Source organism: Podarcis raffonei, chromosome 10 (genome assembly GCF_027172205.1).
Source record: "Podarcis raffonei isolate rPodRaf1 chromosome 10, rPodRaf1.pri, whole genome shotgun sequence".
NCBI classification, from domain to species: Eukaryota; Metazoa; Chordata; class Lepidosauria; order Squamata; family Lacertidae; genus Podarcis; species Podarcis raffonei.
Window position 1 is genome coordinate 27,786,325 of NC_070611.1, and position 26,846 is coordinate 27,813,170.

The following is a 26,846-nucleotide window of genomic DNA, read 5'->3' on the forward strand; positions in this document are numbered from 1 at the left end:
TAGTATCTGGGCCCAATTCAGTGTGGAAAGTCTAAGCTATAGTTTATTCTAGAACTGAAAACAAAATTCTGAGCTCAGTGTACGCCTTTTGCAACAGCCTCTATTCCGTGGAGATCAGAGTTCTAGTAAGAGCCGGCCCTACTGTTGGGACAGATTGAGGCAGCTTTCTCTGATGGCAGATGCTGGAGCTACGGGGAGCAGCAGCAAGGTGAGATGAGGACACACTGTCATGTGCCACACAGTCTGCCTTGCATTCTTTAATAAGCTGTCCTGCTGCCTTTATGTACTGGAAGATGCTGCCTCATCAGCCATGTTAAATTAAGTAGGATATTGATTTGACAGTCCATTCATCTTCTGTACATGGAATGGGAAAGTGTGCCATTTTGTCCTTTACCATAGGCAGCAAAATATCTTCTGCCAGCCCTGTTTCTTGTGAAAATCATCAATCCCGGAAGTCCTGTCATAGCCAAGGTAGTTGATGCCTGCCTATAGTTGTTATACAGTAGTACCTCAGGTTAAGTACTTAATTCATTCTGGAGGTCCGTTCTTAACCTGAAACTGTTCTTAACCTGAAACACCACTTTAGCTAATGGGGCCTCCTGCTGCTGCGCCGCCGCTAAGCGATTTCTGTTCTCATCCTGAAGCAAAGTTCTTAACCCGAGGTACTATTTCTGGGTTAGTGAAGTCTGTAACCTGAAGCGTATGTAACCTGAAGCGTATGTAACCTGAGGTACCACTGTATATGTAAACCTTTTACCAGAGTATTGTCAGATTAGAAGAAACTGTTCTTTCTGGTAGAGATTTGGTATTTTGCTTAGCAAGCAATAACTTGGGTCTCCATTGGAGTCCTCAAAAACTTTCTTTTTTAATAATAAGAAAGAGCATGATTTCAGTGAAGCTTCCTAAAGCCCCAATCCTAACCCTATTTACTCAGAAGTCCTACTGAATTCAATTAGACTTAGTTCTACGAAAGTAGGTAGGGTTGCAGTAAAAGTTGCATAAATAGAAATTGAGATGGTTCGGCTGGCACACATAGCAAGAAGCATAGCCACTGAAAACAAGCAAACATAAAATATGTACCTCAAAGGGCAGATGCATTTTGTAGTGCCAGAGAACTCTTTTCCTTGAAGGCAAAGTCACGAAACCAATTACTGTGTCTTTATGGGACAAGCATAAGGAACCATTTCCATTATACAAACAAGGCAAGCATTGTATTGTATGGTACATCATAAACAAATGTGTGATGCGTGAATTTGTCCTAGTGGTGTGTCTCACAGGCTTGTTGCAAAGGCCATCCATTCCAAGATAAGAAATGCAAATCAGTTTGCATCTTCAAAAGTCAATACAAAGAACCAACAGGAAAAAGAGTTACTAGAGATGTTGCCAAAATTTCAGATTATATGCTTCGCTACATGAACTTATCCACCTTTATTACAAATTAGGAACATAGGAAGCAGTTAGTTGGTACGTATATTTATTTTGGTCAAGAACCAGTAGAGAAGGTAGGAAGAAAACAGAATGCATAAAACACAATATAATAAACACATTAAATATGAAATTTAAAACAATGTAGAACATAAAACAGTAAGAAACATGAAATGATATGCTTAAATGATGAAAAGCGGTGCAAGGTAATATTTTAAATAATTTTTTAAATGATTAATAAAATTTTTAATAATTTTAAAATTAAGGCAAGATCCTGAGCCAACTGCTCGAGGCCGAGGTCCCTTCCCCCCCACAAAAAATATTTTAGGGGGGCAGGCTCACCCAAAGTGTATGTACAGTGGCGCTGCCATTGAAATAGTGTGTGTGTGTGTGTGTTGCATATTGTGATCGATTTTGCCAGGCAGGGCTTATCTGGGCAATATTTTATTCAAGTTGGAACCCTTGTCAACTGAGAGGAGGAGGAAGCTGGTACTGTTGCAGACCCTCAGCTCAGATGCTCACTCTGAGGAGTTCCACTGCTACAGCTGTCCTACCCTGCAGGGTCTATGCTACCAGGAACCTTCCACGTGGGAAGAGCTGGAGGAGATGCCAGACGCATCTCTGGGCTTCTGGGTGACTTACAGCCAGCTCCGGCGTGCGACAAGAGGGAGGCGGGCGACCTTGGGAGGGGAGCAGAGCAGCCTCTCTCCTCCTCCGGCCGGGCCTCTCGTGCGCCCTCGTTCCCTCAGCGCGCCCAGCTCTCCAAATCCGAGATGCCCCCGGCGGATGCGCGCTAGTTTCTTCCAGCGAGGCCTGGAAAGGGAAGGCGAGAAGGAGAGGAGGGAGAGAGGCGAGGGAGCCTGGATTGCAGCCGCAGCCGGCCTTGTCGCAGGGAGCGAGCAGCGAGGGACGGATCCGGCGTCCGCGGGCTCCTCCTGGCCAAGCGATCCCTTGGAGACGTCCTCCGGGAAAGCCCGCTAAGGGCAGCGGCCCGAGGGGCGGCCCCAGGGCGTGGGCTGCCGGCGGGCTGCGCTCCCCCGCGTCCGCCCGCGGGATATTTATAGCCGGCCGAGGAGGCGACTGTCTCTCGTGGCGCCGGAGCCGCGCAGGGAAGGAGAAAGGCCGGTCCTGGAGGGCAGCGTGCCTGCGCAGGACGCGGTGAGTCAAGTGCGCGCTGCCTCCGCGGGCGCCCGCCCTTTCCCCACCCTCCCACTCCGCGATCGCGCGTCTTAAAAGGGAGGGGGGGAGCCGCGGCTCGGCCCTGCCCGGAGCGGCATTGGGCTCAGACGGGAGCCCCACACTTTCCCACGCGAGAGGGGCCGGGGTTTAAGACTGCGAGGGAGCCCGGGGCGAAAACGTTTGGGGTTATGTAGCCGTGGGAAAGGCACTCTGCACGTGCTCGCTCGGAGGGTCCGGCGCTGAAGATCGGACCTCAACCTTAGTGGTGGCTTTTTATTATTCTTTGGGGGGTGGGTTATCGTCAAGAAGGTGATACCACAGAAGGTAATTTTCGCTGGTATATTTTTATCTCATCTCTTGTGTGAAAATGGTGTTTGTGTGTGTGTGGAGTGGGGTGGTGGTGGTGTTGATGCACACTTTCTAAAAATATGCGTTTGGTAGGGGAGCGGACATCCCCCTCAACCCTGTGACTGGAAATAGTATTCCTGGAATAAATTCAAAAGAAACCTACGTTTCGGTGCTTGCGTGTTGATAAGTCCCTCGCCATTGGCTTTGAACCTCCACTTTCCAATGCAGCCCGCCCCCTACATCTGGGGTTGCTTGCTTCCGTGTTCCTATAGCCCCTTAGCAGGTTTGTTTTTACAGCCCCATCGTTGAGAGGCTTCTCTGCCTCGCGCAATGTTTCTTTTCCAAAATGCATCCCTAGCCCTGAAAACACTTACCCCTAATCCCAGATGCCTGTGATTGACGAGTCCTCTGTTATTAGCCTTGCATGACCCAGAACCGAGAACAGGCTTGGGGGCAAGTTCTTGTTGGAATCAAGCTCTCTTTTTCCTTTACCCTTTTAAAGTGAGAATAGGTATATGGTTAATGTAAGGCTCAGACTTGTATCATGTCCATTAGCTTTGCCTCCTCTTCTGTTTAACGTGCCTTTTCTACTGTGTCCTATTGTAAAACCCTGTCGTATAAACCTGGCTTAATGCTGACTAGGAAACACAGTTGGTTTGCATTTGCTTATTTTTGTAGTGTTGTAGGAATAGAGATGATGTCTCATAGTGGCAAACGACATGGCTCCCAGTTCAAATCTAACAATACTTGACATCTGATCTTCCTTTCAGTCCCTCGTTTGAAACATGGGGATATCATTGTCCTACTTTACAGTCCGGCTGTATGTATTGCTAGTATAAGGTATATGAAATCAACTATATGAGGGACAATGTGTGCTATATATCAGGGGCGGCTAATATATGGCCTTCTGGGTATTGCTGGATGGGCATCAGTCAGCATGCCCAATGGTTAGGGATGATGGGAGCAGTAATCCAACATCTGTAGAGATGAAATTCTCCCACTGCTGGGCTGCATAGTTATCTTTCTCCTCACTAGTGCTTTGATATCTAAAACCCCACCAAAGTATATTTTTGTTTAAAAGTTCTTTTAGAGATCAAAATGATGGTTTTAAAATTATGGCTTTCTTGTTTTGATCTTAGTCCCATGAGTCTACTTCCCTTGCTCATATACACACTGAATAAATTCATTTATTGCCCTGACAGTAACTTTTTCACAACATCTAGGTAACTTTCTGAATTATTTAGATAAGATTTGGTTATATAGTTGCCTGAAACATCACCAATTGCTCATGTTAAAAACCACTAGTGTTGTTTAAATGATGGCAAATACTGGATCCAGTGATTTATAAAGAGCTCTGTTTGCTTTCACACTTGTCACCAAACAAATGTTGCAATTATCTCTGGCATTTCTTAAATCTTGCTTTTCTAGTTCCTGTGACTTTGACACAATTGCTTTGTTGCCAGTTACATTCTTTAAGAAAGATCTATGGATCTATTTACTGGAACACCGTTCTGGAAAAACACACAATAGATGCTTTGTTATCTTTATCAATGCAAAATGAAGCTGCAGAATGAACTGGCTGTGTGTTTTTTGATGGAACAAACAATATGCTCAGTTTTAAATTCCTTTACTGAAGTTCAGATTTCGCAGACCTTTATTTTTAAATCAGAATCCTAAAGAACAGTACAGTGGAATGCATGTCTGTGGAATGTATTCTTTGCAGTCAGTTTAGGTTTGGATACAATAAATTGATTAGTACACTTCAGCATTGAAGTGTATGAAAGCCTCCATAGTTTAGCTGCAGAGATTGTCCTCTTGCTAACATTGAGCCACAGTTTCTGTTAAGCAATCTGTCAGACCATTGATTCTGTCAACTGTCTACTACAGAGAGAAGGGCTCTCTGGATATTGTTTGATTCCAGTTCTCATCAGGCAATGGGGGTGAAGGAAGTAGTCGTCCACTAACATCTAATGGGCCGTGACTTTGGCTTTCCAAGCCTGGCAGATGTCTTTTCCAGCCCTGCCACCTAAGATCCATTAACTGGAGATTCCAGGTAATTTACCTGTTCCTTTATTCATGCTTGGAGCCACAGCACTGCTGTTTCCCTTATTCAGTGTTTTGTACTTGAGAGACACTTCTTCTCTGGTAATAGTGCATATAGATCCATACAACTTATGATACTTGTATGTATGTATATATATATATATATATATATATATATATATATATATATATATATTCATCTCACTTGTTTTTTGTATTTTATTTGAATTGTGAATGTAAATTGTAAATGGCCTGTGTGCCCATTTATAACCCAGAGGAGCTATTGTGGGCCCCACAACCACTCAGCTACCGAGCACACACAGAAGAACCTAAAATGAGCCTGCAGGATCAGGCCAATGGCCTATTTAATCCAGCTTCTTGTTCTCACAGTGGCCACCCTGATACCCCGGGGGAAAATTTGCAAGCCGGATTTGAGCCGAAGAGCACTTTTGCCCTCCTGCAGTTTCTAGCAACTGGTTTTCAGACGCATTACTGCCTCTAGCCATGGAGGAAGAGCATAGCACACCAAGACCTTTGATATTGGCAACAGCAGAATGATTCTTTCAAGCCACATTTCAGTGGCTGGGGAGGGACAGAGAGACCCTGGGAATTCCAAGAAAGACCTCTGCAGGCACATGTGTGCTCACTGATGCTGCCCTGGCGGACTCCCCCCCCCCCCCCCAAGCTGTCTGACGTGATGCATGAACAATACTAGACGGGGCGAACAGAAAGTATATGTTGCTGCATGTGTAGCTGTCGTGCATGGTGCTCAGTGTATATCTTTATTATTTAAAAAACCACGCCACTCTAAAGCGGAACTCAAGGCAGCTAACAACCTGATAAGAAATGTAGGGATTGTCAAAGTTAAAGCAATGCACAGCACAGTTCTATACCTGCCCAAGGGGGCAAACTAACAGGGGGTAGGGCTGGATTGGGTAGTGGCATCCCTCCATCCATCCCTGCTGGTCTTTACTTGCAAAGTGAAACCATTGAGCCTCCTGGGCTTGCTGATTGGAAGCTTGGCGGTTCGAGTCCCCCCGATGGGGTGAGCTCCTGTTGCTCTGTCCCAGCTCCTGCCAACCCAGCAGTTTGAAAGCATGCCAATGCAAGTAGATAAATAGGTACCATTGCGGCAGGAAGGTAAATGGCATTTCCGTGCACTCTGGTTTCTGTCACGGTTTTCCGTTGCTCCAGTAGTGGTTTAGTCATGCTGGTCATATGACCCGGAAAGCTGTCTATGCCAGTTTCCTCTGCCTGAAAGTGAGATGAGTGCCGCAACCCCATAGTCGCCTTTGATTGGACTTAACAGTCTAGGGCTCCTTTACCTTTACCTTGCAGACTTCCACAATTCTGGGGTGTTCCAGGGTGTTCTGCTGTTCCAAACAGTTGCCCAGTGGCCCCATAGTTACAAGGAGGTCCCAGCTTCCTCTGTCTTAATGGGCCACTTCTATGTAGACAGTGCTTTCTGAGTGGCAAAAGTCAGACTTCATACACACACACGCATGACACATTCCGTTAAGCTTTCTTGAAAACCGAGCTTGCCCCTATCTTTTAATTTGGGATGGAGCTGCTGCTCTGCCTTTGCATTTTCTTTTATGAGTTGCTTTTTGATGGTTTTATGGTCTGTTATTATTTTATGGTAAGCTGTTATGAGGGCCCTTGTGGCTTAAAAGCCACCTATAAATTTAAATGTGTGCCTTTTCTAAGGAGGAAAAGCCTCCTTGGCATAAGGGATATCCTTTATCCCAATTCAAGCATTATACCCATGAGTAAATAAAAGAAAGGAGAAGGGGGAGCTGGAAGCTTGCGCAGCTCACAGAGGCTGTGTACACACATAACATCTGAAACGCACTGGAGCGGTTTGTACCCAGGGTTTTGCATTGGTACACACCATCATGCGATGACATCATTTAAAACAGCAGCTACGCTTTCAAACTAGTGCACAGCAATGTTCTCTATTCCCTTGTAACTAGTGCTATTTTTCTAGAAAAAGAGGTACCAGAGCACCTCCCTCCTTCTCTTAGAACGGCAGTGGTGCCCACCTAAGATGTGCCGGAAAGTACCTGAGAGGTGCTGGAACTCAGTTCTGATGAGTTCCAGCTGAAAAACAGCCCTACCTGTAAGCCTTGGGTCAGTGTTCAGGGTTGGATTCAGTGCCGTGAATATTCTTCTTATATTACCGGTACTTTCTGGCTCAAACCCCCATCCAGGAAAGCTGAGACTCCAGTTTGGATGTCTGAGGAGCAGCCTTCCCACAACACGCCCCCTACTCCTAAGCTACGTGCAAGCAGTGTTATTTCTTCAGCTAAGAACAATGGATCAAGAAGAGGTTAACAAAAGAGGGAGAAGTACACAAATGGGTGGGAACCTCCATGTACTCAGCTGCAGATTTCGCCCCACCCTGTCAACTTGTGGAGGGCATGTGGGACAGTGATTTGGGGAGTGGAGGAAGAACTAGCACTCTGATTCCCATGATCACCACTCAGATATTTCTTGTAATTTATTCTTAACATCATCTTTTAAAATCTTAACCAACAATTTGGTTTTATTCTTGTTGATTTTGAGATCCACCACTTCTCCAAATTTATTTATTTCATTGAGTCCCCTTGGGATCGATTCTATTGGATCTTCTTCTGATATCATCACATCATCTCAAAATACCTTTAGTTTGCATGCTCTTTGTCCCACTTTTATCCCTTTAATTTGTTGGTTACCGGTAGTTCTTATTCTTTGCGCCAATACTTCTAAAACTAGTATGAACAATAAGAGTGATAGCTGGCAGACTTGTCTTGTTCCCTTGGTTATTTTACAATTTTCCGTCAATAAATTATTCACCATCAGTTTTGTTGATTGATCTGTATATATCACTTTCACTCCCCTTATAAAAGTGTCCCCACATCTCATAGACTCCATTACTTTAAGCATAAAATTCCAGGAGACGTTATCAAATGCTATCTCAGCGTCCAAAAACATCATAAATTCTGTTCATTTGTGAGTATAACCCTTAATAGGGATGTCCAGAATGGTTCTATCTGGAGTATTCTTAATATTGTCCCCTTGGCTCCTTCCATTCATTTAAAGTGAATGTTACTAAGGAATGCAGATGCCAACAGTCTTAAGGTCTACTTCAGTTGAGTCATTCATTTACTGGCATACTGTGCAGCTATTAAGAGAAGTCCAAGGTGATTTGCAGGAAAACCTGTTCTTAGATTATAGTGAGATGCTTGCTTCTAGGTAAGTCTGCAACATGCAATTGAGGATAGTTTTTTAAACCACTCAATTACAGGGATTAGTCAGGAGATATAGACAGACAGACAGATATATAGATAGGTTGGATCTTGTCACCTTCAACTTGCACACCTTTGAATCCAACCTATTATTTTTAATACAAGTAACTATAAATCCTGTTGATGATCAGTGCTCCATCTATGACACATGCATCGATTAAAACATGGGTGGGGACCCTATGGTCACCATTTTACACATTAGTATGGTTGGATGTGTTTCCAAGTTTCCTTCTGTCTGTCTGCACCAGTGGATGGAAAGGGGCCATGGATGACTTCATATATGTCCTATGTTTTTAAATTGAATCAAAGCTGTTTTAGGGGAAACACAGCATTTCTCAAGAAACTACAGGATAGGTGTGGGTTGTGGCTAACACTGTGTGTTAACAGCTTCACAAGCCTGTGGTGGGAGCACACTGGATGCGAAGCACACAGGAGGTTGTGCACGGCTGAGGTGTTGCAGGTCTTCATCAGGCCAAGCAAGTATGGCCAGAGGTTAAGGATGATGAGCGTTGTAGCTTGGGAGGGCCACAGGTTCTTCACCGCTGATCTAAAACCAAAGGAAGTCTGCTGTTTGCTTCAGACCCATTGTTTTTAGCCATATGCAAATTTAATTGACAAATGCATCAGTTAATTAAAATATTCATGATTTATCAGTTCACTGTATTCAATTACGCTCACTTCCAGCCTAAATAAACACCCTGGAGTAAGTTATGTGATCTCAGCAGGACTTAGTTCTGAGTAGACATGCAAGATGTCTTGACTTGGGTGAAAATCCTGCTTCTGTGTGCTTGTTGGAACTATTCTATTAGTTGAATATTGAAGCATTTGCATGCATGAGGCTTACATTGCCTTGGAGCCTCTCCCACCCTATTTATGTAAACATGGGCCCCAAATCCAGAGTAGGCTAGTTGTGTTTAAGTTCCATTGAAATCAATAGAACTGGTTAGTTGTGATTCATTTTACAACCCATTGATTCCAGAGGAACTATAGTCCGGCTGACTTTCTTTGGACTTCCACCGTTAATCTAGAAAAGAAATGAAAGAGCTAGAATAACAGAATTGTGGAGTTGGAAGGTATCTTCAAGTCCAGCCCCCTGCAATGAAATGAGAATGAACATTCTGGCTTTTGTGGGTTTCATATCCATCTTCCCTATCAATTGAAGCAAAAGCTGCTCTTTGCCTAAATCAGTGTTTCCCAAACTTGGGTCTGTTTTTGGACTACAGATCCCATCATCCCTGATCACTGGTCCTGCTAGCTAGGGATGATGGGAAACAGCTGGAGACCCAAGTTTGGGAAGCTGCTGGCCTAAGTGAATGAAAGTGCCTTTCGTTAAGGGTTTCCATTCACTCTTGTCAGCATTCGCCAGCTGCTCAGTGTGCCCCCATTGGAGTTGGTAAACAGGGTCACACAAACAGGCAGCCAGTTCTGGAGCCCGTTTAAAGAGGATAGAAGCTGGGGTGGCAGGGGGAAGTGATGTATAGTGGGAAGGGTCATAGCTTTGTGGTAGAGCATCTGTTTTGCATGTGGAAGATCTCGGGTTCAATCTCTGGTATTTCCAGGTAGGCCTGGAAAAGACTTCCTGTCTGAAACCTTGCATGGTCACTGCCAGCCAGTGTTGAACAAATTGGCCTAGATGGGCCAATAGTCTGACTTCTAATGTTCTGTTATAGCCCTTGTAAGACTATAACATAGTGCAACATCCAGTAACACAATAGAACAAATGCCTTCTTTGCGTTTTGCATACAGGGGCTGAAAGGTCTGAGGATGGCCAAAGACTTCCGCTACTACTTCCAGCATCCGTGGTCCCGCTTGATAGTGGCCTACCTGGTGATCTTCTGTAACTTCTTGATATTTGCCGAGGATCCAGTCTCTCACAGCCAAACAGAAGCAAATGTCATTGTCGTGGGGAACTGCTTTTCTTTTGTAGCAAACAAATACCCCGAGGGAGGAGGCTGGAGGTTTTTAAAAGTGTTCCTGTGGCTGCTTGCCATCCTTATCGGACTGATAGCTGGCAAGTTCTTCTTCCATCAACGCTTGTTTGGTAAGTTCCATGATGTGCTAAAAGCCTTTGTTTTCTCTCTCCCTCTCTGTGAGATGTTCCCGTTTCACACCTTTCAGGTTGAAAAGGCAGCAAGGCAAAGTGAAAGATGATGGCTGAATAGGATGTGTTGCGCAGCAGTGATGAGTCAGTCAGATCATCAATCTTGATGACTATAAGCAAAATAATCTTTCAAAGAGTGAAGGCACATCTGTTTGGTCTAATGAAGAGGGCATTAACTTTTCTCGCCAAAGACATGCTTCAGGACACTTTCCTCACTGTCTTGACGTATTTGTGAAACACAGCCTGGATATTATGATAAGAGCATGGCTTTGTTTAATGTGCTTTTTTGCATTTGTTGTAAGCATGCATTCAGTACCCGGGAGCCTTTGTTGTCCATTCCGTCCAATCCATGGAGTTGTGATCTGAGCTAGATTTTCCAGATAGGACTGACTCTTTGCAGTGAGATCATTCTTATGAGGATGACCTAAGAGTTGGGATAGCTCCACTGGTAGAGCATGAGACTCTTAACCTCAGGGTTGTGGGTTGGAGCCCCACATTGGGCGAAAAGGGGGTTGGACTAGTTGACCCTCATGGTCCCTTCCAACTCTACAATTCTATGATTTTACAATTCTATGACTTGTTCTCAGGAATAAAATCTAAGCCCGTGTTACACAAAAACCATTATGTTATTCCAATAAGCATTAATTAAAACATTAAAAGATGAAGACTCAGGGGAGATGGCTAATGGAACCACGAGTGTGATTAGCAATAATAATAATAATAATAATAATAATAATAATAATAATAATAATAATTTATTTGTACCCCACCCATCTGGCTGGGCTTCCCCAGCCACTCTGGGCGGCTTCCAACAAAATATTAAAATACAGTAATGCACCAAACATTAAAAGCTTCCCTAAACAGGGCTGCCTTCAGATGTCTTCTAAAAGTCTGGTAGTTGACATCTGGTGGGAGGGCGTTCCACAGGGCTGGTGCCACTACCGAGAAAGCCCTCTGCCTGGTTCCTTGTAGGTTTCAACCAGATTGCATTTGCTTCATGTAGATGTCTGGACAAAATGTCCCTGGAAAAAGTTGAAACCACCCCGCTTCCTCTCACCATCAGGAAAGCTCTGCTTTGAGATCAGGAAGCTTGCCTGGCAGTCTGGGAAGGCCCAGGTTCAAATCTCTCACCTTCACTCAAATATAAAGCCCACTGTCTGACTTTGGTCTGGTCACCCTGTCTCAACCTACCTTAAATATTTGAATTGTTGTGAGAATAAAAAGGGGGGATGGCATGGGACTGTATATGGTGCCTTGATCTCCTTGGGGGTATCTGTCAGATGGGCACCCCATCGGATTATTTACTGTGTGGCACCAACACATATGATCACCTTAGCAAGTGGCGATGCATAACATCCTATCTCTTGGTGACAAAGACTTATCACTCACTTCTCCTTTTAATATGTGATTAGGCATTGGTGTGTGGCAAAATTTTGTTCATCACTTGAGAGACTGGCTTATGGCAGACTTTGCCAATCTGGTACCCCCCAAATGTTTTAGATGAGCATTGCTGTGGCTGATGGGAGTTGTAGTCCAAAACATCTGGAGAGTATCAGGTTGTTCAAGGCTGGCTTATGGAGTAGTTAGTTATATGCAGAACATCATAAGGTGCCCTTGACAAGTGATAATCTCTTTCAGTCCACAAATGTGGCTAAGTCAGAGACTGTCAACATCTGACATTCCCGTTGTGTGACACAGGGTGTTTTCAAGTTCATCTGATTCCCCATCACCCCAGATATCCAACACACATGTGTATCCTTTGCGAAATCAGTGGGAGCAGTCCCTGAATTGGCTTCCAGGTTCTCTGTACAGTGGTACCTTGGGTTACATACGCTTCAGGTTACATACGCTTCAGGTTACAGCCTCCGCTAACCCAGAAATAGTACCTCGGGTTAAGAACTTTGCTTCAGGATGAGAACAGAATTCGTGATTTGGCGGCGCAGCGGCAGCAGGAGGCCCCATTAGCTAAAGTGGTGCTTCAGGTTAAGAACAGTTTCAGGTTAAGAACAGACCTCTGGAACGAATTAAGTACTTAACCCGAGGTACCACTGTATATACATTGGTGAAAGAGGGTTTCGGCCATGCTAACTCTCGTAATCTTTACCAAACAAACATGGGTCAGATCCTGTTTTAAATATTTTAAAGGTAAGGAGCACAGAAATACCTCTCAGATTACACGTGTATCTGACCTATTCCTAGGCAAAGCTGAAGTCAGATCTGGTTCAGGTGGTGAATCAGTCTATATTTATATTCTGCTCAGTCTGATTTCCCAGACCCCACGGCTATTCGGTTTCATTGTTGACATCAAGAGGGAGATGTCACCTGATGCAACTGGTGGTTGCACAGAGGGAAGCGCATTCCACAGGGCAGGGGCAACAGCAGAAAATGCCCATTTCTGGGCCAGATTTGGGGTGCTGGTAGGGGAAAGAGAGGGAGGGGAAGTTCAGTTTTGTAAGTGGAAGTTTTGTGCAAATGGGAGAAGGGTGTTGGATAGAACTCCTCATTCTGCCTGTGGGACTTAAGCTGTATTTGCATATATTACTCCCTTGTTACCCTCCCCTTGTCTTACCCATTGTGCAAATTAGATTGGAATTTCCTTGGGGGTGGAGACCTATCTTTCTTTGCTTATATTATTTTGTAAAGTGACACATACCCACTTGAAATATCTAGTAATAGGTTTTTTGATATTTTGTTGGGTGGCATATTGTAATTATAATTATTATGGAATATGGAAAATAAATATTATATTTATTTACTTTTCCATAGCTCTCTTTACAATTGAAACAAAACATCTATAATTTCAGATTTTCTATTGCTCAGTCTTCTGGTTCATGGGGATTCTCTAGTGCCAGAAATTTATGAGAGAGAGAGCCACAGCCTTGCAAATGCTGACTTAACACCATTTTTGCTGAAGCACTATCAAATCCCTGGGAAGATGTAAACATGCGTAAAGGTGGAAAAAAGCTTAAGTAAGCTTTTCCTCACCTTTGCTGACTAATTTGCCTTAATGTACTACTGTGTGTGTATGTGTGTGTGTGTGTGTGTGTGTGTAGAGACACACCTGAGCCAAAAAAGATTTCTGTTGCACTTTTTAATATATTAAAAACTACTAATATCCCATCAGTAAATAGAATGTTTTTAGATTCAGAAGGTGACCAAGCTAACCAGAATCACAATGAAACATAATTTGGCCTCTGGAATGGGGGGCGGGGGAAGCTTTGGGTCAAAGAGGCAGCTAGTGAGCAGCAGACTTTTAAGACTTGAAAGTAAACAGCTTTTGTATAAGGCTTTTAGTAGAAAAGGAACTGGTGGGATTTGACACAGGAACTGGTGGGATTTGCATTCGCTTATTTTCCCACCTGTTTATGAAATTGTGCCATTGTCTGCACTGAGGCAAGGCAGGTCTAAAATGCTGCGCACATTTTTGCAAGCAGTTTCCCCTGATGCAATGCATGTTAGTGTGTTATTTTCACTAAGGTGGAATCTACACGTATATAAAAAAAAGCTGTGAAAATGCTTAATTTTAAAATACATATATATATTGAATTTGTCATTAGCCCACCATCGCCATCTAGTGTCACATTTGTATAATGCACGTAAAACATTTATATTTGCAGCTGTATAAAGGTAAAGGGACCCCTGACCATTAGGTCCAGTCGTGGCCGACTCTGGGGTTGCGGCACTCATCTCGCTTTATTGGCCGAGGGAGCCTGCGTACAGCTTCTGAGTCATGTGGCCAGTATGACTAAGCCGCTTCTGGTGAACCAGAGCAGCGCACGGAAACACCGTTTACCTTTCTGCCAGAGTGCTACCTATTTATTTACTTGCACTTTGATGTGCTTTCAAACTGCTAGGTTGGCAGGAGCAGGGACCGAGCAACCCTGTCGCGGGGATTCGAACCGTCAACCTTCTGATCGGCAAGTCCTAGGCTCTGTGGTTTAACCCACAGTGCCACCCGCTGTGCAGTTGTATAGCTGAGTCCTAATATCTTCCTTTTTATGCACACTTGGCCCTAACATATGCATTTTTGAATGAACTTGGAGAAGTGTATTATGAAACTTGGAGAAGTGTGAATTTCAAAGGAGGGCTGTGTTTTGTTTCTCACGATACTTTGAAAAGTGCAAATTCAGTAAGTTCGCTTTTAACTGTTTACTGAATTGAGCTTCTCCCCCATCGCTATCTGAGGGCACCACATTGGCCAGCCCTGCTCTGGTGTTATAAAGGCTGCCAGTTTGCAATAAAGCCTTGATCACGTTGATCAGATGCTGAAAAAGGAGAAGGAGACACAAACAGTGTATGCAAGATTGCAACCGTATACAAAAAGTATACAAATGCAGAGCTATTACAGATATTCTATCTGAGAGTAGAGGTCAAGGTATTGGAATCAAAATTGGAAGTTGCTCAAGAATCGATTCTAACCATAAACAATCAGGGCCTAGGAAAACTCTCCAGTACGACTTCCATCCAGCAACATCTTAAAAAGAGTCATTGAAAAAGGATGCACATATTTAAGTCTTCTCTTTTTCTTTGCCACATTGCCAGGGGGAGAGTCAGATGTGTTCAGCAGTGCCTTGAAAGCAAAATTAAAAATTAAAAATGTAACTTTGAGGAGAGTGACCCCTTTGTTTTAAGAGAAAATACAGAACATTGGGAGAGATGTCCTTTTCTTCATGAACGCCATGAAGTGAGTTATGTATGAACTCACTTTACATTTGATACTTTTTTTAAAAGAAAAAGCAACAGATGGATACATCAGGTTTTCATGTTCTATAAATCACCTTGAACATAAAATGTATCTGTCAATTTTGGTTTTCTCATTTCCCCCCAGCCTTAAGGTCAGTTCACCACATTTGTGCATTAGTTAAAAAATAAAATAAAATAAGGTTCCCATGAAAATTAATCAACATTTTAGCATGCTTTTCTCCTGAATTTCACTTTTTTCTTATCTGGCTTCCCAATTGCTTTTTTTATTTTATAAATGGGTATTATGCCTGCAACTAAATTGTGTCACCCCCAGGTGAAATGTGGCGTTTATTTGAAAAGCATTATGAGACTGCATAATAAGAGCTTGGGAAATAAATGTCAGAGAATATTGAATGTAATAGATGCCTTGCTAGGTAGGCAGAGGGCAATTAAGCCAAGACAGCAAAGCTCTGGACACTGACAGTACTTTCTTGCAGCTGACCGCAGAGCAGATCGAAGCAGGATGAACTGATGCCCCCAACACTGTTGAAAGCAACCCCTTTTTCTGTTTCCCTCCCCTCCACCCCCAAGAAACAACTAGGCATAAAAAGCAATGGAGCCAATTGATGGGTGTTTTCAAGGCTTGTTTCTGCATGGGGACAAGAAATGCTTTTTTTCAAATCTAATTACTCTCTCTGTGTGAGATATATAGATAGATAGAGAAATAAAGTGTGTGTGTGTGTGTCTGTGTGTGTTAGATGTGAAAATAAATGTGTATGAATTCATGTGTCTGTATATTTATTTGCATGTGTGTGTGTGTGTGTGTGTGTGTGTATGTATAAGAGAGACTGTCTAGGGAAGTTTTTTTTATGTTTAATGCTCTATTATGTTTTTATATGTATTGGAAGCCACCCAGAGTGGTGGGTACAGATTGGCAGGGTACAAATAATAAAATTGTTGTTGTTGCTGCTGCTATCAGCACAATTTTTCTAGAAAAAGAGATGCTGGAACTTACTATGAATGGATCCCTTGTTCTCTTGGCAATGGCGCCCACCTGAGAGGTGCCGGAACTAAGTTCCAGCAAGTTCTGGCTGGAAAAAAAGCCCTGACTGTTGTTGTTGTTGTTGTTGTTGTTGTTGTTGTTGTTGTTGTTATTACACAAGCCCCCCTTTTTTTGCATTTGCCCTGTCTACCACTGAGTCTCAGACTGGAATAAAATCCCCACCTCTGTCTGGAGTAAAACTGGTCCAGAATTTAATGTCAGTGAAAAACTTGTGGTTTTAGCTTGTAGTCCTATACAAACCTACCTACCCAAGAGTAAGCCCATTGAATACAATGGAACTTGGTACCAAGAAACCATGTATAGGATTTCTCTGCTGTTGTGCCTTCAATAGTTCAAAATTAGTAGCCAGTTATATTGTTCCTTTTGGCTCTCAACTGTTTGGAAACTCAACTGTTTCCTAATAATAGCAATCATTTCTGAAGAATGCATGTGACTGAAGGCTTTAAATAGTGGCCTAATCATAAATACCTGAATTGACAATCAGCGGCTGCATGTGGATTCAGGCTCATCAGTTTCCAGCTGTGGTTTATAGCCAGTTTATTGAAAGTTGCCTTGTAAATAAAACTTGGCACCATGGACCACTAATGATGCAAATGTAGGCATCTAAAAATAGAGAAGTAAGCAGCCCTTCCATAAACTCCTTTGATGCTTTCCCATTTTTGTTAACAACAGAATAATGTAGATGTGCTGGTATTTCCTTTCCTGAATCCAGGATTTTTAGGGCAGGTCCATATTGCATATTTTGCCAACTGGGAAAGATTTCTGTGTCTTCCATTCACATGGAGATGGGCAGCTCAGTTAAACATTTTGAACTGTCTTACAAGAGAAAAAGCCCTCCCACAAAATTAAATCTTGACTCCAACCGTCCCATTGATAGCAGTGCGGTAGAAATGACAACTCATAAAATCTGGCTTAGCACTTGCAGACAGCCAGTCAGAATTGCAACCAAAATAGATTCTTAGTACCAAACCTGGAGAAGCCCCCCCCCATTGCACTTCAAGCTTCAGGGCCCCCAAAATGTAGGTCCACCACTGGCTGAAGGGATGGGTTTAGCTGGGTCCGTTCTAGAAAGCTCCTATGGTACCAAATGCTTGAACAGGATTCCTATGAAAACTGAATCCTTGTAGACCTCTTCGATTCCATCAGCTTCCTCTCTTCCAGGTTCACATTTATTATTATTATTATTTATTATCATCATCATTATCATCATTATTTTATTATTTATACCCCACCCATCTGGCTGGGCTCCCAACAGAATTAAAAGCACAAGAAAACATTGAACATTAAAAACTTCCCTAATTCTAAAAGTCAGTTGTCTATTTCCTTGACATCTGATGGGAGGGCGTTCCACAGGGTGGGTGCCACCACCAAGAAGGCCCTCTGCCTGGTAAATAAGGATGTGTGTGTGTGTGTGTGTGGAGGGGGTGTCAAATGTCATGTTACATGGGAAATCCATAATTAGATCACCTGGTGACATTTTCTTCGTCTTCCACAAGCAGCAGAGCTGATTTAAATTAGGGCTGCAATACGGGGGAGGAAGCAGTCTAATAATTTCTCCTCTTTCCAGGGCCCTGATCTAAATCAAGTGGATAGCTTCGTTGGTTAGAGTTTGGACACTTCTGTCCATGACTTGAGTCCAAATTGTCCCTTGCAAGCATTGCTGCTAACACTGCTTCTGTTACTTTGGGAAAAACTCAAGTTGCAGATTGATGGAACTTAATTGGATCCTTAAAGAAGGCAGTAACAGGACTGCCCACCAGAGGTCACTGAATACACAGTGTGAATCCAATGCAGCCCTCACTTGAGGGGTTTTGTTTTTCTAACTCGGAAATAATCTCTGAATGTTGAAATAATAAATGTCTGAAAAACAGTCCCTAGGTGGGCCTTGAGTTTCTTGCATCTCCTAAAGAGTTGGAATTGAATTTCATGGAGAAAAAATAGAGGAAAAGGAGTCTTTTCACCTAAATGTGAAAATGGTCAGGACTTCAATTGTGGATCATATTGTAAAAGGTTGCAGTCATCTGTGGGAGTAAGGCCCATTATTTCTGAGACAATATGTGGCTGGATTGTACTATAAGATTGTTGAGAGCTACAGTTCCCTGAGTCACTTAGATTTATGTTTCTTATACTCTGCTCTTTATCCTGCCTTCTCATGGTGGGTTACATGCAACTTAAAATAGTGAGGAAGTCACATGGTGCATCTCAGCACTAAGCCTGCAGTTAGAGCATCAGACACGGGTGGTGCGGTGGTTTAAACCACTGAGCCTCTTAGGCTTGCCGATTGGAAATTCAATGGTTCGAATCCCCGCAATGGAATGAGCTCCTGTTGCTCTGTCCCAGCTCCTGCCAACCTAGCAGTTTGAAAGCACACCAGTGCATGTAGATAAATAGGTACCACTGCGGTGGGAAGGTAAACGGCGTTTCCGTGCACTCTGGTTTCCGTTACGGTGTTCCGTTGCACCAGAAGCGGTTTAGTCATCCCTGGCCACACGACCCAGAAAGCTGTCTGTGGACAAACGCCGGCTCCCTCAGCCTGAAAGCGAGATGAGTGCTGCAACCCCATAGTCGCCTTTGACTGGACTTAACCGTCCAGGGATCCTTTACCCCCCCCCCCACTTTTAGAGCATCAGACAGCAAGCAAAACCAACAGCAAAACTGTACCGGGAGTGATATTCTGAATTCATTTCCCACCTGTAAATGCCTGTGCAAAAAGATGCACCATGGCCTCCTGGTGAAATGCGTACAGTGATGAGGCCAGACGCACCTTGAAGTGTTCCACAAGCGGGTGGTGGGCACCACAGAAAAGACCATCTCCTGCACTGCAGCCCCTCGAACCTTGCAGAGCAATGGATCTTCCAAAAGGGCCTCCCTTGCAGCTCGTAACAGCCAGCCATAACAGTCAGATATTTAATAATAATAATAATTTATTTATGCCCCACCCATCTGGCTGAGTTTCCCCAGCCACTCTGGGCGGCTTCCAATCAAGTGTTAAAAACAATACAGCATTAAATATTAAAAACTTCCCTAAACAGTGCTGCCTTCAGTTGTCTTTTAAAAGTAAAATAGTTGTTTATTGCCTTGACATCTGCTGGGAGCGTGTTCCACAGGGCAGGCGCCACTACCGAGAAGGCCCTCTGCCTGGTTCCCTGTAACCTCACTTCTTGCAGCAAGGGAACCGCCAGAAGGCCCTCGGCGCTGGACCTCGGTGTCTGGGCTGGATGATGGGAGTGGAGATGCTCCTTCAGGTATACTGGGCTGAGGCCGTTTATGGCTTTAAAGGTCAGCACCAACACTTTGAATTGTGCTCGGAAACGTACTAGGGAGCCAATGAAGATCTTTCAGGACCGGTGTTATATGGTCTTGGCGGCCACTCCCAGTCACCAGTCTAGCTGCCGCATTCTGGATTAATTGCAGTTTCCGGGTCACCTTCAAAGGTAGCCCCACGTAGAGCGCATTGCAGTAGTCCAAGCGGAAGATAACTAGAGCATGCACCACTCTGGGACTCAAGCCATTAAGGGTTCTATGTGTCAGTGTGCATGCCGTATCTACCATGCATAACCTAAATCTTTTTGTTTAAGCTCTTTCTCCTCCACAATACATCGGGACCTTCAGCCTTCCTCTCCTCTGAAATTAAAATGGCATTCCTTGCTAATGGTCAGTCTATGTGCAGTCCTATGACAACATTCTCTGTTTTGCTTCCTGAGATTTGCTGTGGTGCTGCCAGAGATTCCTTTCACTTCCCATATTCCGCCCACCCCGTGTTTCTGTGCCATCCTTTTTTCTTGTGCAGAAAGCCATAAGGATCAGGCATGTGTTAAAACTGCACTACACATCTAGTTTGGGTTGTTGGCAGTTGTCAAATTAAAAGGAAACAGCTTGGCTACCCTTTGATGCAAAAGAGGATTTGTGACATTCTGTTTAGATATTTTGCAAGCTCTCAGCTGTTGCTTAATTTTTTAACAGAATGAGGGGGGCGGGGAACAGAATGTGAAAATATTTTTGTAATACATCTATGAAACAAGGATGCCCCAAATCTGGTTGCGAACCTGTTTTTAAGTGGAGTAGAAATTGCAATGTTTTGGAATAGCATTGGTATTATAACTCCTGTTATGAGTGCTTGGCTGATGACAGATTTGGGTCCCATAAAGACATCTCAGTGCTTCACTTTCATGTTCAGATTGCAGGAGAAGAAAGTGAAGAAATAATGTTCCCTTTGCAAACACTTGGGATTTCCCTCCCCACAAAATCACTTAAGGAGAATGAATCATTTCGGCCTCTTTCCATGAATTCAAAGGAAGGAGAAGCATCAGGATTAGGAAGAAGTCACAGTTTCAGAGGCATAGTTTCTGCTATACCTGCAGAAGGTCCCATGTTCAGTCTATCTGAAATCTACAGGTACATCTGGGAAGAACTTCCTGTCTGAAACCCTGGAGAGTTTCTGCCAGATTTCTCTCCCCAGACACAAGAAATCTTTCTGGACAGATCTGTGCCCACAACATGTAGTTAAAAGTGTCAGACTAGGGCAAGAGTATTGCGTGTCAAGGTCCCCAGGGCCACCCCAAATAACTCACACATCACACAGAAATTTTGTTTAAAGTTTTTGGCATAATTTTGGCCAAAACTTTATTAAAATACAAAATATGTGAGTGGTTGCTTAGGCATTGGTTGCGACTATCTGCCCCCCATTGGGGGACAGACTGACATTCCGCAAGCCTGCGAAAGTCAGAAAAGGGGAATACATCTGGGGGTAGCGACGGAGCAGGGAACCTGCCCTCAGCCCTCCCTGAATGCAACCAGGGGCTCTTGCGTGGCCCTAGCCCCTTGACAGGGTTCGGACGAAAGCAATGGTGAGCCCCTGTATTCCTTTAATGGAATCCCTTGCTGCAGCAGCATTAGAGGGGCAGGCACAGCCAATCCATGACCCTCAACCAACCAAACCATAAACCAATGCCTAACCGCAACCTTACAAGTTGTGACGATTTGCTACACAGTAGGCAAAAAACAAATGGCCCCAGCCAATCAGCCAGATGGACAAAATTCCTAGCAGGCCCCTGCCCCAAAAGCAGATGACCCCATGACAGGCATAGCAAGGTCAAAGCGAACAACCCTAATTAAAGGGAGGTGGGACGGGCAATCCGATGCACGGGGCCAAAAGAGGAAGCTCTATGCCTCATGCAGGGAGTTTTAACATTTCTGGCCGTCAATGAACAAATGGCAGCATTCATTTCTTCCCAACAACAAGGGAAGCCCAATCACAACAGTGGCCAAAGATCAATTAGCCTGCCCCACAACTTTGGAGTGTCCTGTCGGCCCCCACCGCGACACGTGCTCTCCATGAAGGAGAACACGCTTTGTTAGCCCAGAAATGGAAGCAAGAAGAAATTCCGATGAAAGAAGAATGGCAGACGAAATTAATGGACTATGCAGAATTGGACAAAATGACAGGAAGGATTTGAAACCTGCAGGACCAGAGATTTACAGAAGATTGGAAGAAGTATATGAATTATTTGAAGAGCAACTGTAATTAACAAATTACGCTAGTAGACTACAAGAAGTTTTGTAAGGAGAACTATACAAAGTGTTACAAAGTAGAAAAAGATAGAGCTATTGGTTATCAGTTTGAAATGTAATAGGGAAAATAAGAAATGCATACTAAGAGATTAGATTGGAAAATTTTCAGACAGGACGGATGGAAGTCAAAAAAAATTGAATAAAATGTAAAAGTATGTTTAATGACTGTTGAAAATGATATGTTAAAAAACTAATAAAAAATTATATATATATAAATAAAGTGTCAGACTAGAATCTGGAAGAACTGGGTTCAAATTCCCACTCAGTCATAAAGCTCATTGGCTGCCTTTGTGCATGGGGCCTCTCAGCTTCACCAACCTCACAGGGTTGTTGTGGAGATTGAGTGAGGAGGAGCAGATCCTTGGAGAAAAATGTAGGATATAAATAAAACAAATAACATCAACTGAGGGAGAGATACTTGGTTCCGTAGTCATTACAGTGGTACCTCAGGTTACATACGCTTCAGGTTACATACGCTTCAGGTTACAGACTCTGCTAACCCAGAAATAGTACCTCGGGTTAAGAGCTTTGCTTCAGGATGAGAACAAAAATCGTGTTCTGGCAGCGCGTCAGCAGCAGGAGGCCCCATTAGCTAAAGTGGTGCTTCAGGTTAAGAACAGTTTCAGGTTAAGAACAGACCTCCGGAACGAATTAAGTACTTAACCTGAGGTACCTGAGGTATTATTTTAAGGTGACTGTTAGCATAAAGACACCGTATTCCATATAATGTTTAGATTTTTCTTTTCTTTTCTTTAAAAAATGTGGTTGATTACTGGGTTTTGCAAAGTTCAGGCTGTAATAAAAACGTTCTAAAACAAATGCTGGCAAAAAGTTATTGAAATGATTCAGTTGCCTCGCACACCCAAAATGAAGCGCTGTGGAATTAATGTCCACCTCTTTGACTTCCTCTGAAAAATGCTAATAGACTCTGGATTAAAATGGTTGATTTGATTGAAAGGTTTATGTTGCCTATATAAACTATTCCAGTTGCTTTCCCTAAACTAAACTGGCAGCACATTCATTCGGAAGTAAATCCCGTTGGGTTGCATTCAGCGCTTTGCGAGCTGCGTCCCTTCTTCCCATGCAGCAGGAGTTCCCTTTCCTTGCTGCTCCCCATATGTGTAGGATTGCTCTACAAATCAATTTAATGCATGGTATGTGGGTCTCCTTGGGACGCGGGTGGAGCTGTGGGTAAAACCTCAGCGCCTAGGACTTGCTGATCGCATGGTCGGCAGTTCGAATCCCCGCGGCGGGGTGAGCTCCCATCGTTCGGTCCCAGCTCCTGCCCAACTAGCAGTTCGAAAGCACCCCTAAGTGCAAGTAGATAAATAGGTACCGCTTTATAGCGGGAAGGTAAACGGCGTTCCGTGTGCTGCTCTGGTGCCGCTTCGCCAGAGCAGCTTCGTCACGCTGGCCACGTGACCCGGAAGTGTCTCCGGACAGCGCTGGCCCCCGGCATCTAGAGTGAGATGAGCGCACAACCCTAGAGTCTGGCAAGACTGGCCCGTACGGGCAGGGTACCTATGTGGGTCTCCTTGGCATCCCTCCGAAAAAGAACTCGGTATTAGTTAATTAGAGCATTTTAGCTAATAGTGAGATCCAGAAACATTTAACTAATGCCTGCCAACTTTGTAAGACAATCCTGGCGATCTCTACGGTTGCCATATTCTGCAAAGTCATGCGAATAATGGCAGGACCTGTGCAACACATCCCTTATTTGGAGACTGTGTTGACACTGCCTCTCGACTACATCCGCTAATTGTTCTTTTCTTGCAGGGAAAAGGGAACGAGCTCATTTCACACTATTTGGATGTGTCAAATCAAACAGAAATGAGTAATATTATAATGAAGCACTTAAAAGCCCCCTGTTTGCAGATTAAAATATGGCTAGGTAAATATGAACAGATGTCGGGTGCCTTTGGTTTGCAGGGAAACAAGTTAATCAGGGTGACATCAGAAATAGTTGTGTGCCGCTGAGTAAATGTACATTTTTAACTCCTCCAAATATTGTCTGTGGGGTTGCGAGAGAGGCCACAGTTTGCCCGTTATCTTTGGATATCATCCTGTCTGACCATGTAGCTGCTCACTCAAGTGCCACATGTTAGCTGGGAAATCATTAGGCTTTTGTTTGTGGATGAATGAGTCTTCACTATTGTTAGGGTTTTGATCATATATATATATATATATATATATATATATATATATATATATATATATATATATATAAAAATAGAGAGAGAGAGGGGGAGTGTTTTTAACTATTTTATGTATAAATCACTATGAGACAGTGGGTAAGAAGATGATTAATTGTAATATTATTAATAATGAATAATAGTAATTCTTCTGAAACAGGCATGGACATTGTTGATGTAAACGAAGGTAGCCATTTGAGGGCCACATAGCAGTGATCAGGAAGATCTGTTTATATCTATCTATCATCTATCATCTATCATCTATCTATCATCTATCTCTCTATCTCTCTATCTCTCTATCTCTCTATCATCTATCATCTATCTATCTATCTATCTCTATCTATCTATCATCTATCTATCTATCTATCTATCTATCTATCTATCATCTATCTATCTATCTATCTATCTATCTATCTATCTATCATCATCTATCTATCTATCTATCTCTCTATCTCTCTATCTCTCTATCTCTCTATCATCTATCTATCTATCTATCTATCTATCATCTATCTATCCATCTATCTATCATCTATCTATCTCTATCTATCTATCTATCTATCTATCTATCTATCTATCATCTATCTATCTATCATCTATCTATCTATCTATCTATCTATCTATCTATCTATCATCATCTATCTATCTATCTATCATCTATCTATCTATCTATCTATCTATCTATCATCTATCTATCTATCTATCTATCATCTATCTATCTCTATCTATCTATCATCTATCTATCTATCTATCTATCTATCTATCTATCTATCTATCATCTATCTATCTATCTATCTATCATCTATCTATCTATCATCTATCTATCTATCTATCATCTATCTATCTATCTATCTATCTATCTATCTATCTATCTATCTATCATCTATCTATCTATCTATCTATCTATCTATCTAATCTCTATCTATCATCTATCTATCTATATCTATCTATCTATCTATCTATCTATCTATCTATCTATATCATATATCTATCATCTATCTATCATCTATTTGGTGTTTTGTGCCCCCCCCTTTTCTTGGGTACAGAGTGGCTTCACATAACGAATCATTAAAACAAACATCTGAAATAAACATGACCAAGCAAGTTGCTTATTTTTCAAATTTTAATTTATTAAACGAAGGTAGCCATTTGTGGGCCACAAAGCAGTGATCAGGAAGATCTATCTATCTATCTATCTATCTATCTATCTATCATCATGTATTTGGTGTTTTGTGCCCCCCCCTTTCTTGGGTACAGAGTGGCTTCACATAACAAATCATTAAAACAAACATCTGAAATAAACATGACCATAAAACCACTATATTACACACAGACACACAGACACACAGACACACACACACACACACACAGCACAGAAGTTAAAATAGCTAAAGGGGGAAACTGATGAGAACTGATATTTATATATGTCAACTGTGGGGGTGGACCAGAATCCTCTGGGAAGGAGTTCCATACTTGGGGACACCACTGGGAATGCCCTGTCTCATGTCAACCACCATCTTCTGATGGTGATGGGATCAGGGTACCTCCTATTGATGGTAACAAACTGGGTTGGCTGGTAATGGGGAAAAATCTCCACCAGGCAGGTCCCAAGTAGGGATAAGGGAGAAATTTGATTCAGTCAAGGTGAACCTACAGAACCATGCTTTCTGAAACAAAGCATAAACAGAGCCGCCCTTCACTATTTACACTTCTTGCAATTCTTCGGCTGCGTACTGAATACAAAAATGCATATACAAGGGTAAATATGGGCATATAAATACACTCATTAGTGAAAATAACATACAGAAATGCATTATTTTGGGGAAAATTACTTTGCAAAAATGTGCACATTACACAAAAATGCATATACTAAAATACTGACACATTTTCATGAACACTTTTAATAAAATCTTTTGCAAATGGATGCAGAAATATGGAGAACTGAACTTAAGATTAGGACAATGAGAAACCAAAATGGGCATATTTATATGCTAATAGCATGCTGACAGCTGACTTTTTTTTGACTTGGAGAGTCCTAAGTATCTGTGGTGCACAACCATATTGTAATAACACTGACTGCTCACTAGCTCTTAAAGTCTGATGCCTTTTGTAAAGATCTGTGATATCTCTTCTCTTTAAATTATCCATTCTCTTTCATTTAAGATGTCAAAGCCATCTCAAGTCAAAGTCACCAAAGCAAGGTTTTTCTGTAGTTAGCTTGGTCCCCCCCAGAAAATACATGTTAAAAACACCTCTCTTTGCTGAGTAAGTATCTAAAAATAGTCTAAACAACAGTGGCTGTGTTTGCACAGTAGAGTGAATATGGTTCTAGAAAAGCAGTGACCTTTTTGTTATTTCTTTTTTTTTAAAGTGAACCATGGAGTAGCTATGTAAATCCTGTGTTAGCTAAACTGTAAAAATATAAAGCCATTTTATCAACAAGATCACTAGCTATTTATGAAAGTAATTACTGATCTGAAATGTGTGACTCATTAGCAAAGGCTGGGATCTAAAGAGCCACATGGGGGACTTTTGCACATGCAGTGAAGCTCAAGCTTGCTTTCTGAAAATGGTGGCATATACTACCTTTTAAAGGTTGCTTTGAAGCCCAGAAGAACTTTGGTATATTCTCTGATGCTCCTCAAGGAACTGGCTCAAAATGCACAAAAGCACCCACCTAGTTAAATCAACGAAATCAGCTTCAGAGAAATACCGGTCCAGCTTCATAAGTCAAGATATGAACAAGACTTATGCAGTTGCTTCGCTCTTCCCTTCACAAGAGTCAAGGAGTCTCAAGTTAAGCATAGCTCCCTGCTGTGTCAGGTTGATGTCCTCCAGGGAACTGGCTGATGTCCTCCAAACAAGTGAGCATATGAAACCATGGTTGGTTTCATATCCAGGCTTCTTTATAAGTTGCTCGCCATAGTTTCCTGGTTTAGACATAACAAGAAACCATA

At 42.7% G+C, this 26,846-nt stretch overlaps 1 protein-coding gene across 3 annotated transcripts in view; it reads left to right on the forward strand.

Moving 5' to 3' along the window:
* Positions 1-2,075: 2,075 nt before the first annotated feature.
* The window catches only part of TMEM117 (transmembrane protein 117), a 214,614-nt gene continuing 189,843 nt past the window's right edge, over positions 2,076-26,846 (forward strand). The window contains exons 1-2 of one of the 3 annotated variants that reach the window (XM_053405031.1): positions 2,076-2,583; positions 10,029-10,323. In XM_053405031.1, the coding sequence (XP_053261006.1) occupies positions 10,047-10,323 (277 nt within the window). In that variant the 5' untranslated portion in view covers positions 2,076-2,583; positions 10,029-10,046. Of the gene's footprint in view, positions 2,584-2,726; positions 2,929-10,028; positions 10,324-26,846 lie in introns of those variants that run through there. The other 2 variants (XM_053405029.1, XM_053405030.1) reach the window with 2 other exon arrangements.